Raw genomic sequence first — 16910 nt, forward strand, 5'->3', positions numbered from 1 at the left:
ATTCTCAGCTCATTGTAAAAGCATTCTATTAAGAATAGGGCAAATAAGTAAAAGACAATTGATAGTGTACTTCAGGTAGAGAATAAAAATTTAATAGTAATATAAAATAAACAAACATATAAAAATCAAGTATTTAGTTTTAGATGTTAGAAATAATTTACATAATAAAGTTAGAATAGTACTGATAGTGCGGCAAGATAAGATTTTACTGTTCAAATTATAGATTATGCCAATCACACTATGTACTCTGGGTTTCAAAAATTATGCTTTTATTACTAAAAGCATCTGGACTTTAGATATCACTAATGAAAGCATGTAATACCTGGCATATTGCAACTGAAGCTGTGTAACCATCATTTTAATGACCATAATGGAAATAAAAGAGGCAAACATCTCCTATCTTTGGAATGCTAGTTACCCAAACTGTCACAGTGTCAAAATAAAAACAATTCCTTTTTCTGTATTGCCTTGGAAGCATATACATGAGAGAAAATGGGGGAAAAAAAGGGGCAACTTTATGATATATGCAATGCCAATGTTAAAACTCATAAACTAATTTCTCAATATAATTTCCTGATTCTGGTCCTTAAGAAATAATTAAAGAACTTTTTAAATACCAGGAAATATGATTCTGCCATTTTTCCATAATCAAATTTTTCAATGATCTCTAAGACTGACTTTTACAGCCTGTTCCACTGAGCTAGTTCAAGGAGACACACTGGTTGAAGAAGGATGGAGAATATAAACTTTAAGGCTAAAAATTCCATCTTCAAAATGTAAAGATTTAAATAGAGCCCTTAATAAGGTTATGTAATACCAAATTGCTGGCTATGAAAACATGTAGACAGAAAAAAAGGTCATGCTTAATTAAACGAAAAACCATAGGCAAGCTTTTCATAACTTAAGTAATTCTCTCGACTTAAGGACATTTGCTTAAAGTTACCTTACTGCATTGGTAAATCTTTTTCAGAACCATTAAGTCCAGTTCTGGATCAATGTCTCTTATGCTTTGGCTGCATAATTTAATAAAGTATATATTCTGTAGGCGGTTACTATAGAACTCCATGAACAAAATAGATAAAATACTAGAATCTTAATTGAAAAATGGCATATTTCTCTTTTTCATGCAATCAGCATGCCAATCTTAAATCTGATATTTGTAGAAAATTGCTACATTTCCCACTGCAGCTTGCTTTTCTGATGAGCCAAATATAAATGCTTTCATACAGTTGAGAATTAAGAAATGTTCTGATGATTATTCATCATTATCTGTGAAAAAGAAAAAAAAATTAATTCACTTCATTGCAAATCAAACTGTATCTACTTAGTAAAAAACTAACTCTTTTTTATGCTAAAGGAAAAGAGCTTTAATGTAGTTTTAATGTAGTTTATATTGAATATCACTTAATATTATTTACTATCACATACTCAGTGTAAAATATTCAAACAGTACAATGAAGAATACAGTGGGAAACAAAAAGCCTATAACCAAAGACAGCCAATGTTAATAATTCTATGCAAATAACAAATTTCCAAAATCTAACTTTTTAAATTGTATATTTCCTCCTTAAAGCACATAATGGATATGGAAGAATAGATAAATACGTGATAAAGCAAGATTGTAAAATGTTAGTGGCAGAATCTAGGTGCTGAGTACATGGGTGATAAATGTGAAATTCTTTCAACTTTTACATATGATGAAAATTTTACAATATGATGAGAAAGAATAAATCATGGATATACTCCATGTCTGTTTCAGTGGCTGCATAGTATTTTTTTAATAGATAAGGCATAGTTAAATTAATTATTTCTACTTATAAACACATTGGTTGCTTCCAATTTTTCTTTATTTAAACAAAATAGTTGAATAAATTAAACAGACTGCTTGGTTTAATCCTATATAGCAATCACTATCTTCCACACTGGAGCAAAAGTGATCTTTCATTACAATTCAAGTGTCAACTCGAGTCACTGCACTACTGAAAACTCTCCACTACATCTCCCCAATAGCTCAGAATAGAACCCATGTTCCTTATGTGGACTGCAAATCCCTTCATGATTTGACCTAAATATTTCTAGTCTTAGCTACTTTCATTACCCATCTTCTCCAACTGTCCCTAGAATATATGCTTTAGTAACACTGACTTGGCTATGGATCCCCTAATACATTTTGCATGCTTCTATGTTTAAGTAAACATACTGATCTTAAGATAAACTCCCATTCATCTTTCAAAATCTAACTCCAAAATCCTCTCCTCTTGGAAGAATTACTTTAAATCTTTTATTTCTTCCAATATTGCTGGATCACTACTTGATGGAACACATATTTTATTGCTTCCAATGTTATATCCAATGTTATCACTCTGTACTACAATTTACTTATATTTTACAATTTCAAAATGTTTGAAATAGAAAGAACACTCATGTACCTAATATTTAGAATTAATAAAAGTTAATTTGGGGTCATATTGATTTGGGATATTAAGAAAACCACATTATGGATTGAAAGTACCCTTTTCCAATCTTATTGTCCTTTCTTCTTGCCCAAGGGCATTATCAATACCCTAAACTGATGTGTCTTTTCTTCTCAAGGTTTTTTACTTTTATTGCATATATGCACACCCAAATAATATTGCCTTTAAACATTATATAAATGGTACTCTGCCCTACTTATTCCAGCATCATATTTGTGGGGCTTATCCATACTGACAGATGAAAATTTAGTTCATTTAACTACTATAGAGAACTCCATTACGTAGAGAACTCCATTAAGTAGAGCACAACAGTTTATCTAAAATAAATGTGGAAGGAAGATCTACAGGTGTGGACTGCCAAGATTGATATTCTATATGAGGACTTGGTGGCCTCTGCCATTCTACTGCCGACCACAGTTATAATCCTTTCCCTTGTGGAAGAATTTTTTAAGACTAATGTGAAATAACTTACACATTTTGCTAATGTGTAAGACTAATGTGAAATAACTTACACATTTTGCTCATTCTACTTGACTTCTGACTCTGGATAACACTTAGCTAAATGGCATTAACTTTACTAATAGCTGTGGTTGTAGATGCTTACCAAACCCATAGTCTAACAGTATCAGGCAGCTAAAGAGAAGAGGCCATCTTTTGAGGACTCATTATTTTCAGTTAAATAATATGGAAATGTATTTTAGATAATCTTCTTTTTAACGGATTTCTTAATGACACTGACACCACTTTTGTGTGAACTGGATATAATTTGCCTATCCTCTCCCTTCATTAATCTCACCCCCCTCTAAAATAGAGTATCAAAGTGTGTAAGTACCATATGCAGATCACATGGTTTAATTATTATCTCTTAATGTGGCCTAAAAGAATGATCTGTAAGACAACCAGATCTAGGGTCTAAGTATTTTCAATAAGAATGACTTTGAAATAGTTATTCTAAACCTAATCACTGTCCAACATTTAACTGTTTTGAGATTAACGATACAAAACAGCAATTTATTCGTACAGTTCCACATACATTTTAAAACCAGTTTAGTGAGTTTATATATTAGTATCTATAATTTTTACATATGAGTAAGTTGCAATATTTTAGGGGCTTCAGTAAGATATTTAAAAAAAGGTTTCTAAGGTAGGCATTTGACTAACTGCTTTGTACTTTTTCTAGGCTAAAGGAAATACTGATAGGCTTTATGATACAGAACTTCAGGATCTTCATTCCCTTTTCATTTGTGTGATATGAATTTGTATGAAATTTTGATATTGCTTCTTTTTCTTTTTTCTTAGATTGAAGACTAACAGATACACAGTATTATATTAGTATCAAGTGTACAACATTCTGATTTGATATTTATATATACTACAAAATGGTCACCACAAGGTCTAGTTACCGTCTCTCACTGTATACAGCTGTTACAATATTATTAACTATATTCCCTATGCTGTATATTATATCCCTTGTCTTCTTTTATAACTGAAGACTGTACCTCTTAATCTCTTCACTTATTCCACCCATCCCCCGCATCTTCCCTCCTTGCTGGCAACCACGTTTGTTCTCTGTATCTATAAATTTGTTTCTGTTTCTGTTCTGTTTCATTTGTTTCTTTGGGTTCCACATGTAAGTAAAGTCATATGACATTTGAATTTCTCTGATTTATTTCATATAGCATAATACCCTCTAGGTCTATCCATGTTGTTGCAAATGGCAAGAACTCACTCTTTCTGTTGGCTAAGTAGTATTCCACTATGTATATTTGCCACATCTTTACTCATTTATCTATCTATGGACATTTAGGTTACTTCCATATTTTGGCTACTGTAAATATTACTGCAATGAAAATATGAGTACATATGTCTTTTTGAATTAGTGTTTTATTTTATTTTTAAGTAATCTCTACACCCAACATGGAGTTTGAATCCATAACCCAGAGATCAATAATCACATGCTCTACCAACTGAGCCAGCCAGCTCCCTGATTTAGTTATTTCCATTTTCTTTGGATAAATACCTAGACATGGAATTGCTGGATTGTATGGCAGTTCAATTTTTAATATTTTGAGGAACCTCCATACTGTTTTCCATAATGTCTGTACCAATTTACATTTCCACCAAAAGTTCCCTTTTCTCCACCTCCTTGTCACTTGCTACTTCCTGTCTCTTTCATAATAGCCATTCTGACAGGTTTAAGGTGGTATCTCTTCATGGTTTTAACTTTTCCTTGATGGTGAGTGATGTGGAGCATCTTTACTTGTGCCTGTTGGCTATCATATGTCTTCTTTGGAAAAGTGGTTATTCAGTTCCTCAGCTTTTTAAAATCAATTGTTTGGGTTTTTTTTAGTATGGAGTTTTATGAGTTCTTTATATATTTCTGATGTTAATCCCTTATTGAATATGTCTTTTTAAAAAATCTTCTCCCATTCAGAAGGTTGCCTTTTCATTTTGTTGATGGTTTCCTTTTCTGTGTAAAAGCTTTTTAGTTTGATGTGGTATCCCTTGTATATTTTTGCTTTTCTTGTCCTTGCTAGAGGAGATAGATCCAAAAAACTATTGCTAAGACCAGTGTCAAAGAACTTACTGCCTGTGTTTTATTCTCAAAGTTTTATGGCTTCAGATATGATTTTAAGTCTTTAATCCATTTTAAGTATATTTTTATGTATGGTGTAAGAAAATGGTCCAGTCTCATTCTTTTACATGTAGCTCTCCAGTTTTCCCAATATCACTTAGTAAAAAGACTGTCTTTCCCCTGCAATTTCTTTCTTCCTTTGTTGTAGTTAATTGAACATATAAGCATATAAGCATGGGTTCATTTCTGGGCTCTCTATTCTGTTGATAGATATTGATAACATATTGATAATATGTTTCTGTTTTTGTGCTAGTTTTGATTACTACAGCTCTGCAGGATAGTTTAAAATCAGGGAGTAAAAGAGATACCTCTTTTTCTTCTTTCCCAAGACTGCTTTGGCTGTTCAAGGTCTTTTGTGATTGTATATAAATTTTTTGATAGGGATTGCACTGAATCTGTAGTTTCCTTTGGTAATACTGATATTTTAACCTATTAATTCTTCCAACTGATTTTGAACAATGGATCTTTCCATTTATTTGTGTCATCTTCAATTTTTTTCATCAATGTCTTATTTTTTTCCAAGTATAGGTCTTTCACCTCCTTGGTTAAATTTATTCCTAGGTATTTTACTCATTTTGATGCAATTATAAATGGGATTGTTTTCTTAATTTCTCCTTCTGAAAGTTTGTTATTAATGCATAGAAACACAACATTTCGATTTCTTTCATAAGTGTTTTATATATAAGTTTTCAGAGTACAGATCTTTTACCTCTTTGGCTAGGTTTACTCCTATAGGTATCTTGTGTTTTTTTCATGGAATTGTAAATGGGACTGATTCCTTGATTTCTCTCTCTGCTGCTTCAATAGTGGTATACAGAAATGCAACAGATTTCTGTAATTTGATTTTGTATCCTGAGATTTTATTGAATTCATGTTCCAGTTCCAACAATTTTTTGGTGGGACCTTTTGGATTTTTCTATATAGAGTATCAGGTCATTTGCAAATAGTGGAAGTTTGACTTCTTGCCAGTTTGGATGCCTTTTGATATCTTTTTGTTGTCTGACTGCTGAGACTAGGACTTCCAGTAATATTACTTAGCCATTAAAAAAAAAACAAAACACTGAAATCTTGGCATTTGCAACAATGTGGATGGAGCTAGAGTATATTATGCTAAGTGAAATAAGTCAGAGAAAGACAAATACCCATATGATTTCACTCATCTGAGGAATTCAAGAAATGAAACAGATAAACAGCAGGAGAAGATGAGCCAAACCATAAAACAGACTCTTAACTATAGAGAACACACTGAGGGCTGCTGGAGGGGAGGTAGGTGGCTGCATGGATTAAATGGGTGGTAAGTATTAAGGAACACACTTGTGATGAGCACTCCATGTTATATGTAAGTGATGAATCACTAAATTCTACTCCTGAAACTAATATTACACTATTATGTTCTAACTAGAATTTAAATAAAAACTTGAAACTAAGAGAGAGAGAGAAACACAAGAGATTTCTGTATATTGATTTTGTATTGTGCAACTTTCCTGAATTCATTTATTATTTCTAATAGTTTTGAGGCAGAGGCTTTAAAGTTCTCCCTATATAGTATCCTTTCATCTGGGAAAAGTAACAGTTTTACTTCTTTCCAATTTGGATCCTTTTATTTCCTTTTCTTGTCCAACTGCTGTGGCTAGGACTTCCAATACTATCTTGAATAAAAAAGCTAAAAGTGGGCATCCTTGTTTTGTTCCTCATCTTAGAGGAAAAGCTTTTAACTTTTTACCACTAAGTATGATGATGCTTACTGTGGGTTTATCATTTACAGCCTTTATTATATTGGGGTACCTTCCCTCTATATCCATTTTCTTGTGAATTTATATTATAAATGGATACTGAACTTTATCAAATGTTTTTATTGCATCTACTGAGATGATAATGCCTTTTATACTGTGTTTTGTTAATGTGGTGTATCACACTGATTGACTTGTAAATACTGTACTATCCATCTGTCCCCAGAATAAATCCCACTTGATCATGGTGTATGATCCTTTTAATGTATTGTTGAATTATTTTGCTAATATTTTGTTGAGGATTCACATCTATGTTCACCAGGGATACTGGTCATAACTTTCTTTTGGTAGTGTCTTTTTCTGATTTTGGTCTCAGGGTAATTCTGGCCTCATAAAAAGAGCTTGGAAGCATTCTTTTCTCTTCAATAATCTGCAATAGCTTAAAGAATAAAAATACTAACTTTTAAAAAATGTTTGGCAGAATTACCTGTGAATCCTTCTGGTCCTGGACTTTTATTTATTGGGAGGTTTTTTTTTTTGTTTTGTTTTGTTTTGTTTTGTTTTGTTTTTACTCTTCAATTTCATTGCTTGTAACCAGTCTGTTCAAATTTTCTATTTCTTCCCAATTTAGTATTAGAAGACTACTTGTTCTAGGAACCTATCCATTTCTCCATTTCTTCTAGGTTTTCTGTTTGTTGATGTATAGCTGTTTGCAGTAGTCTTTTATGATCCTTTGTATTTCTATGTTATTAGTTATAATTTCTCTTTCATTTCTGATTTTATTTGGGCCCTTTCTCTTTTTTTCTTGATGAATTTTGCTAAAGATTTACCAATTTTATCTTTTCAAATAGCCAACTTTGAGTTTCATTAATCTTTTCCACTGTTTGTTTAGTCTCCATTTTATTTCCTCTGTGATCTTTATTATTTCTTTCCTCTACTAACTTTGGGCTTTGGTTCTTTTTCTAATTCCTTGAAGTGTAAGTTTAGACTGTTTGTTTAAGCTTTTTATTGTTTCTTAAAATGGGCATGTATTGCTATAACCTTCCTTCTTATAATTGCTTTTGCTGCATCCCATAGATTTTGGAGCATTGTGTTTTCATTTTCATTTGTCTCAAGGTATTTTCTGATTTCCTCTATTATTTGATCCATTGGTTGTTTAGTAGCATGCTGGAGTCTCCACATGTTTGCGTTTTTTTCCAGTTTCCTTCCTGTAGTTGATTTCTAGTTTCATACCATTGTGGTCAGAAAAGATGTTTGATATGAATTCAATCTTAAATGTATTGAGACTTTTTTTGTGGTTTAACATAGGATCTATTCTGGAGAATGATTCCTGTGCATTTGAGAAGAATGTTCTGTTTTTGGATGGAATGTTCTGTACATATCTATCAAGTACATCTGGTCTAGTATGTTGTTCAACCGCCAATATTTCCTTATTAATTTCTTGTCTGGATGATCTACCCATTGATTTAAGAGGGGTGTTAAAGTCCCTATATTATTGTATTACTGCCAATTTCTTCTTTTGCATGTTAATATTTGCTTCCTGTATTTATGTGCTACTATGCTAGGTGCATAAATATTTACAAGTGTTATATCTTCTTGTTGGACACCTTTAACATTATGTAGGGCCCTTCTTTGTCACTTCTTATAGTCTTTGTTTCAAAGTCTATTTAATTTCTTAAGTTCTGCTACCCCAAATTTCTCGTCATTTCTATTTGCATGTAATTTTTTCTATCCCTTCATTTTCAGTCTGTGTGCATCTTAAGATCTGACGTCAGTCTCTGGTAGACAGCATACAGATGGGACTTTTTTTTTTTTTTAATATACACTTAGTCACCCTCTATCTTTTGAGTGAAGCATTTAGTCTACTTACATTTAAAGCAATCATATACAGGTATGTATCTGTCATTTTGTTTTCTTGTTGTTTCTGTAGTTCTTCTCTGTTCCTTTCTCCTCTTGCTTTCTTATGATTTAATAATTTTCCCTAGAGTTAAATTTCATCTCCTTTCCCTTATTTTTTTTTTTGTGTATGTATTACAGATTTTTGGTTTGTGTTTACTGTGAAGTTCATATATAACAACTTACATATATGCCACTTTATTTTTAAACTGGTGGGTATTTATTTATTTATTTATTTAGATTTTGATTTATTTATTTGACAGAGAGATCACAAGTAGGCAGAGAGGCAGGCAGGCAGACACAAAGCAGGGAAGCAGGCTCCCTGCTGAGCAGAGAGCCCAATGTGGGGCTTGATCCCAGGACCCTGGGATCGTGACCTGAGCCAAAGGCAGAGGCTTTAACCCACTGAGCCACCCAGGTGCCCCCAAACTGGTGGGTATTTAATTTTGAATGCATTATAAAAGTACTACATTTTTACTCCCTCCCACGTTATGTTTTAAGTTTTTGATGTCATACTTTATTTTATATCTTTTTATTTAGTGTATCCCATAAGTAATTATTGTAAATTTAATTGATTTTATTACTTTTGTCTTTAAACCTCATGCTAGCTCTATAAATCATTGATTCACTACCTGTCCTATATGTTTGCCTCTACTGGTGTGATTTTTTTCTTTTATATAATTTCCTATTCCCAGTTAAGGCCTACCTTTTCTTTTCTGCTTAAAAAAGACCCTTTGATATTTCCTTGTAAAGCTGATTTAGTAGTGATGAATTCTTATAACTTTTGTTTGTCTGGGAAACCATGTATCTTCCCTTCAATTCTGAATATTAACCTTGTCTGGAAGAATATTCTTGGTTGTTAGTTTTTTTCCTTTTAGCACTTTGAATATGTCATGCAACTCTCTTCTGGCCTGCAGAATTTCTGATGAAAAATCAGCTGATAGTCTATGGGGATTCCCTTACATGTAACTTTTTCTCTTGCTACTTTAAAGATTTTCTCTTTATCTTTCATTTTTTACTTTTTTGTTATGTGTCTTAGTGTGGCTCTCTTTGGGATCATCTTGTTTGGGACTCTCTGTGCTTCCTGGATCTAGATGTGTTTCCTTTCCCCAGGCTAGGGATGTTTTCAGCTAGTCTTCCTTTCTTTCTTTTTTAAAAAGATTTTATTTTTTCATTTGTCAGAGAGAGAGTGTGAGTGCACAAGCAGGGGGAGTGGCAGAGAGAGGGAGAAGCAAACTCCCTGCTGAGCAAAGAGCCTGATACGGAACTTGAATCCAGGACCCCGAGATCATGACCTGAGCCAAAGGCAGATGTTAACCGACTGAGACACCCAGGCATCCCAGCTATTATTTCTTCAAATAAATTTTCCGACCCTTTCTCTATTCTCCTTCTAAGTTCCTGTAATGCAAATGTTAGTATGCTTGATGTTGTTGCACAGGTCTCTAAAACTATCCTAATTTTCTTTTCTTTCTGCTATTCAGTTTGGATGATTTCTAATATCCTGTCTTACAGTTCACTGATGTGTTCTGAGTATCATCTATTTATTCTCTCAAGTGTGTTTTTCATTTCTGTGAATGTGTTCTTCCTCTCTGATTGCTTTCTTTTATTTTCTCTTTTTTGAAATTCTTATTGTGTTTAACCATTCTTCCCTGAGTTCAGTCAGCATTTTTATGACTACCATGCTGTACTCTTTATCAGATAGACTGCTTATCTTCATTTTCTTCAGTTCTTTTTTTCTAAGATTTTTGTCTTACTCTTTAATTGGGACACATTCCTCCATCTCCTATTTTGCCTAACTCTTGTATCTGTTTCTATGTGTGAGGTTTCTATGTAAGAGAGACAGCCTCCTACATAGGCATGTATCCTTTCGAAGCCACTCAACTATCCAAAAAACATGTCAATTCTACCCTGTGCCTCAACCAACTATTCTTAGCTTAAGGAGGAATACCAAATAAAGGTTTTCCAAATATTTGTCAAGCAAAGTTGAACCCCAAGCACATTGCTGATTACTCACAGAAAGCACTATTGAAGCAATACTTATGGAGAACTGCCCGAAGGATAAACAGTCTGAATATGAATATAACTAGACTGGTATTCTTCTCAGATTAATTTAACTGGGTCATTCTCTGACTTCATGCCATTAAATTACACTATGTCATATTATGAGAAAGAGGCCCATGAAATCCAAATACTGTAAAAATTACTGAAGATAATTTTTAGTTCACTATATAGCGTTGATTTATAAAACAGGATCCAAGACCTCAATAAAATCAGAAATATTCAAGTTCCAGATAATGTTTACATTTTATGTATTAATTTTGAAAACAAAAATAGTATTTCAATATTTAAGGGAAAACCATCTGTTTTACAGTAGTAGTTCTTAACTGACAGATATTTTGAAAGACTAAGACTTGAGTTTTTCACTAAGATCTATGGACTTAGATTCTTGAAGTCTAAAAAATATCCTCTTTAAAGGAATCTACAAGTTATTAAAATTTGAGGAATACTATATGATTGTACCCTCTTTTTAAGAATCATGGGGAAATTATTCTGTTTCAATACTAAAAATAGCTAACTTCTGAGTGATATGTTTTGTCTCAAGAACAGTGACTTATGTAATTAATTAGGTTTCCTGCTTTGCTAGAAAGATAAGCACCAAATTTATGACCTATTCTCACAAAATGTAGAGACCCTTTGAACATTAACTTTGTATTCTCACCTCATTTTTGGCTTAATAATCATTGCTTATGCTCATCTGCCTGATATGCTGACTTTCCCAAGCCCTTGTACTCTATATATTTTTAAGTGCAACATTAAATTTTTTGACAAGATAGAATATAAATAAACTTTATAAAAATTTATATTGCTAAAATTAAGCAACATTTAAAAAATCTCAAATCCTCAAATCACTTTAGCATACTAATTGTATCTTTAAAGTAATTTTGACAGATATTCTAGAACAGAATTCTTGTTCAAAATATTCAATCAGTTTACAAATCACGTTAAAAAATTAAGATCATTACTTCACGGTGAGATACCTAAAAACTATAAGACCCCAAATATATCTTGATTCCCACTTCATTCACTAAGCTTGACTTCAAGAAACTTTAAAACTTTGTCCAAAAAAAATCCTAAATGTGCCCAGAATAAAGACTCATACAAAGAAAGACTATCAAAAGAACCTGGTATATAAGCTGTCAGTGAAATTCCAAAAGTTCTAAGATATTTTGTGTAATGGAGAATCTTAATTAAATTTATATGTCTACTTTAAAGAAACTATTATTTATTTGGATATTAAGTTCTGACATTTTCCCCCCAAAGTGATGTTATAGTTCTTCAACACTTCTTTAAAGGAAAACAGCTCCCTTAAGGATCAACAGATTAGTGGATATGGAAGAACATATCAGTAATCTAGAAGACAGGGAAATGAAAAGCATCCAAGCTGAATGTCAAAAAGAGAAAAAATTTTTTTAAAATGAGGATACGTTTAGGCATATCTTAGACAACACCAAACAAACAAACATTTACATTATAGGGGTCCCAGTAGAAGCAGAAGAGAAAGGGGATAGAAAACTTACTTGAGGAAATAATAGCTAAAAAGTTCCCTAACGTGGGAAAGGAAATAGACATTCAAGTCCAAGCACAGGGAGTTCCAAGGAGGTCCATACCAGGACACATAATAATTAAAATGTCAGAGGTTAAGGATGAAGAAAGACTTTTAATGGCAGCAAGAGAGAAACAAAAAAACCTATGAGGAAAACCAATAAAACTCTCAGCTAATTTATCAGTAGAAATTTTGCAAGCCAGAAGAAAGTAGAATATATTCAAGATGCTGAAAGGAAAAAAACCTAAAACAAAGAACACTCTACCTGGCAAATTATCCTTCACATTTGATGGAAAGATAGAGTTTCCTAGACAAAAAAAGATAAAGGAATTTATTACTACTAAATCAGCCTTATAAGAAATGTTAAAGGGAATTCTTTAAGTTGAAAAGAAATAGCTAAAATTAGACATAAGAAAATGATGAAAAGGATGTACAATGTGATAACACATACATTAAATGTGGAGGAGAGAGAAAAAAAGTTTTTTAAGAATGTGTTTGAACTTAAACTACCATCAAATTAATATAGACTGCTGTATACTTAGGATGTTATATTTGATCCTCATGGTAACCACAAACTCAAAACCTGTAATAGATACACAAATAAATAAAATAAAAAGTCAAACATAATACTATAGAAATTCATCAATCACAAAGAAAGATAGCAAGAGAAGAAGGGAACAGACAACTACAATAATTACCAGAAAACAAAAGAATGGCAATGAGTACATACATATCAATTACTTTAAATGTAAATGCCTTAAATGGTCCAATCAGAAGATATAGGGTGGTGGGATGGATTAAAAAAAAGAAACACACACACACACACACACACACACAATCCATCTATATGCTGCCTACAAAAGAGTCACCTCAGATCTAAAGACACATATAAACTAAAAGTGAAGGGATGGAAAAATATTTACTGAGCAAAGGGAAGCAAGAAAAAAAAAAAAAAAGCCATGGCAGCAATGTTTTATATTAGACAAAATAGACTTTAAAACAAAGACTGCAAGGGCTCCTGGGTCGCTCAGTCAGTTAAGTGTCTGCCTTTGGGTCAGGTCATGATCTCAGGGTCCTGGGATTGAGCCCTTTATCAGGCTCTCTGCTTATCAGGGAGCCTGCTTCTACTTCTCCTCCCCACTCATGCTCTCTCTTGTTATCTCTCTCTCTCTAATAAATAAAAAAAATCTTTAAAAAAATAAAAAATAAAATAAAACAAAGACTGCAACAAGAGACAAAAAGAGCATTACATAATGATAAAGGGGTCAATCCAACAAGAGGATATAACAATAGTAAACTTCTATGCACCCATCACTGGAGCACCATAAATACATAAAGCAAATATTAACGGACATAGAGAAACTGATGGTAATATAATAATAGTAGGGGACATTAACACTCCACTTATATCAATGGCTTGATCATCCAGGCAGGAAATCAAAAGGAAAGAGTATCTTTGAATAACACATTAAACCAGAAGGACATCATAGATAAACAGAACATCCCATACCTAAACAACAGAATACATATTCTTTTCAAGTGCACATGTGGAACATTCTCCAGAATAGATCATGTTTGGCCACAAAACAACCCTTAGTAAATTTAAGAAAAATGAAATCATACCACGGATTTTCTTCTGACCACAACAGTGTGAAACTAGAAATAAATCACAAGATAAAAATTGGAAAAAAAAAACAAACACATGGAGACTAAACACCATGATACTAAACAACCAATGGGTTAACGAAAGAAAAAAGAAACCAAAAAATACATGGAAACAAATGAAAATGAAAGCACAATGCTTCAAAATCTCTGGGACACAGCAAAAGCAGTTCTAAGACGGAAATAAAGTGACAGAGGCCTATGTCAAGAAACAAGAAAAAGCTTAAATAAACAATCTAACCTTACACCTAAAGCAATCAGAAAAAGAACAAAGCCCAAGCTGAGTTAAAGGAAGGAATATAATAAATTTAGAGCAGGAAAAAATGAGACAGAGACTGAAAAAACAATAGAAAAAAAAAATCAATGAAACCTAGAGCTGGTTCTTTCAAAAGATAAACAAAATTGATAAATCCTTAGCCAGACTCATCAAGAAAAAAGAGAAAGGACCCAAATTAATAAAATCAAATGAGAGAGAAGTAACAATTGACAACACAGAAATACAAAGGATTATAAGAGAATGCTATGAAAAATCACATGCTAACAAACTGGACAACTAGGAGAAATGGATATATTCCTAGAAACATACAATCTTCCAAAACTGAGTAAGGAAGAAATAGATAATCTGAACAGATTACTGGTAAACAAATTGAATTTATATTTAAAAAATAAAAGTCCAGGGCCACCTGGGTGGCTCAGTCCTTAAGCATCTGCCTTTGGCTCAGGTCGTGATCCCAGGGTTCTGGGATCGAGCCCCACATCTGGCTCCCTGCTCAGCGGTATGCCTGCTTCACCCTCTCCCACTCCCCCTGCTTGTGTTCCCTCTCTCACTGTGTCTCTCTCTGTGAAATAAATAAATAAAATCTTAAAAAAAAAAAAAAAAAGTCCAGAACCAGCTAGAGTCACAGGCAAATTCTACCAAACATTTAAAGAATTAAATACCTATCCTCTTCAATCTATTCCAAAAACAGAAGAAGGAAAGGTTCTAAATACATCCTGTGAGGCTAGCATTTCCCTCACACCAAAACTAGACAAAGATACCATAAAAAGAAAAAAAAAAAAAAAACTACAGGCCAATATCCCTAATGAACATGCAAAAATTCCCAGCCAACTGCATTCAACAATACATTCAAAGGATCATCCATCATGATATTCCAAGGATGCAAAGACAGTTCAATATTCACAAATCAATCCATGTGACATACTGCATTAACAAAACAAAGGATAAAAATCACATGATCATCAATAGATGCAGAAAAACCATTTTATAGAATTCAACATCTCTTCATGACAAAAACTCTCCACAAAATAGGTTTAGAAGGAACATACCTCAACATAATAAAGATCATATATGAAAGCTCCATAGCTAACATCATACTCAATGGTGAAAAACTGAGAGCTTTTCCTTTAACATTAGGAACAAGACAAGTTATGCCCACTCTTTCCACTATTACTCAACACAACAGCAAGTTCTAGCCACAACAATCAGATGATAAAAAGAAATAAGAGGCATCCAAATTGGTAAAAAAGTTAAACTGTCACTATTTGCAGATGACGTGATAGTATACAAAGAAAATCCTGAAGGCTCCACCAAAAAGTACTAGACAAAAGAAATAATTCAGTAGTCTCAGGATATAAAATTAATATCCAGAAATCGGTAGCATTTCTGTACACTAATAATGATGTAGAAGAAAGAGAATTGAAGAAAACTATCCCATTTACAACTGCACTAAAAAGAATAAAATACCCAGGAATAAACCAAAGTGGTAAGAGACCTGTTCTCTGAAAACTATAAAACACTGAAGAAAGAAATTGAAGATGACACAAACAAATGGAAAGACAGTCCATGTTCATGAAGTAGAAGAATTAATATTGCCAAAATGTATTACCCAAAGCAATCTACAGATTCAATGCAATCCCTGACACTATACCAAGAGTATTTTTCACAAAGCTAGATTACTCATATTTGTATTAACTACAAAAGAACCCAAATAGCCAAAGCAATCTTAAGAAAAACAAAGCTGAAGTTATCATTATTCCAGATTTGAAGATATACTACAAACCTGTAGTAATCAAAACTGTATGGTACTAGCATCAAAAGAGACATATAAATCAATGGAAGAAAATAAAGAGCCCAGAAATAAACCTTTAATTATATGGTCAATTAATCTATGACAATGGAGGCAAGAATATACAATGGGGAAAAGACAGTCTCTTCAATAAATGCTGGTGGAAAAATTAGACAGCTACATGTAGAAGAATGAAACTGGACAATGTCCTAACACCATACACAAAAATAAACTAAAGACCCTAATGCGAGATTGGAAACCATAAAAATCCTAGAAGAAAATAGGAATTTCTCTGACATCAGCCATAAAAACATTTTTCTAGATATGTCCCTTCAGGGAAGGGAAACAAAAGCAAAAGCAAACCATTGGGATTCCATCAAAATAGAAAGCTTCTGCACGGTAAAGGACAACATCAACAAAAGAAAAAGGCAACTTATTTAATGGGGGAGGATATTTGCTAATGATATATCTGGTAGGGGGTAAATACCCAAAATATACAAACAACTTATACAACCCTACACCAAAAAAACAAAAACCCAAATAATCTGATTTAAAAATTGGCAGAGAATATAAATAGACATTTTCCCAAAGAAGACATATAGATAGCTGACAAGCACATGATAAGATGTTCAATATCACTAATCATTGGAGAAATGCAAATCCATAATGAGATATTACCTTACATAAGTGAGAATGGCTAATATCAAAAAGACAAGAAATAACAACTACTGGTGAGGATATAGAGAAAAAGGAACCCTCACACACTGCTGGTAGAAAGTAAACTGGCACAGCCATTGTGGAAAACAGTAATGGGAGCTCTTCAAAAATTTACAAATAGAAATA

General features: G+C 32.8%; 1 protein-coding gene across 6 annotated transcripts in view; it reads right to left on the reverse strand.

Moving 5' to 3' along the window:
- Positions 1-252: 252 nt before the first annotated feature.
- Positions 253-16910, reverse strand: part of NEK1 (NIMA related kinase 1) — a 208858-nt gene continuing 192200 nt past the window's right edge. For 4 of the 6 annotated variants that reach the window (XM_032855471.1, XM_032855470.1, XM_032855469.1 and 1 more), the window contains 3 exons: positions 12850-12922; positions 12605-12646; positions 253-1269 (listed from right to left, as the gene is read on the reverse strand). In XM_032855471.1, coding sequence (XP_032711362.1) covers positions 12852-12922 — 71 coding nt within the window. In that variant the 3' untranslated portion in view covers positions 253-1269; positions 12605-12646; positions 12850-12851. The remainder of the gene's footprint in view (positions 1270-12604; positions 12647-12849; positions 12923-16910) is intronic. The other 2 variants (XM_032855467.1, XM_032855468.1) reach the window with 2 other exon arrangements.

The sequence above is a fragment of the Lontra canadensis genome, unplaced genomic scaffold (genome assembly GCF_010015895.1).
Source record: "Lontra canadensis isolate GAN:19392208 unplaced genomic scaffold, GSC_riverotter_1.0 scaffold10, whole genome shotgun sequence".
Classification (NCBI taxonomy): Eukaryota; Metazoa; Chordata; class Mammalia; order Carnivora; family Mustelidae; genus Lontra; species Lontra canadensis.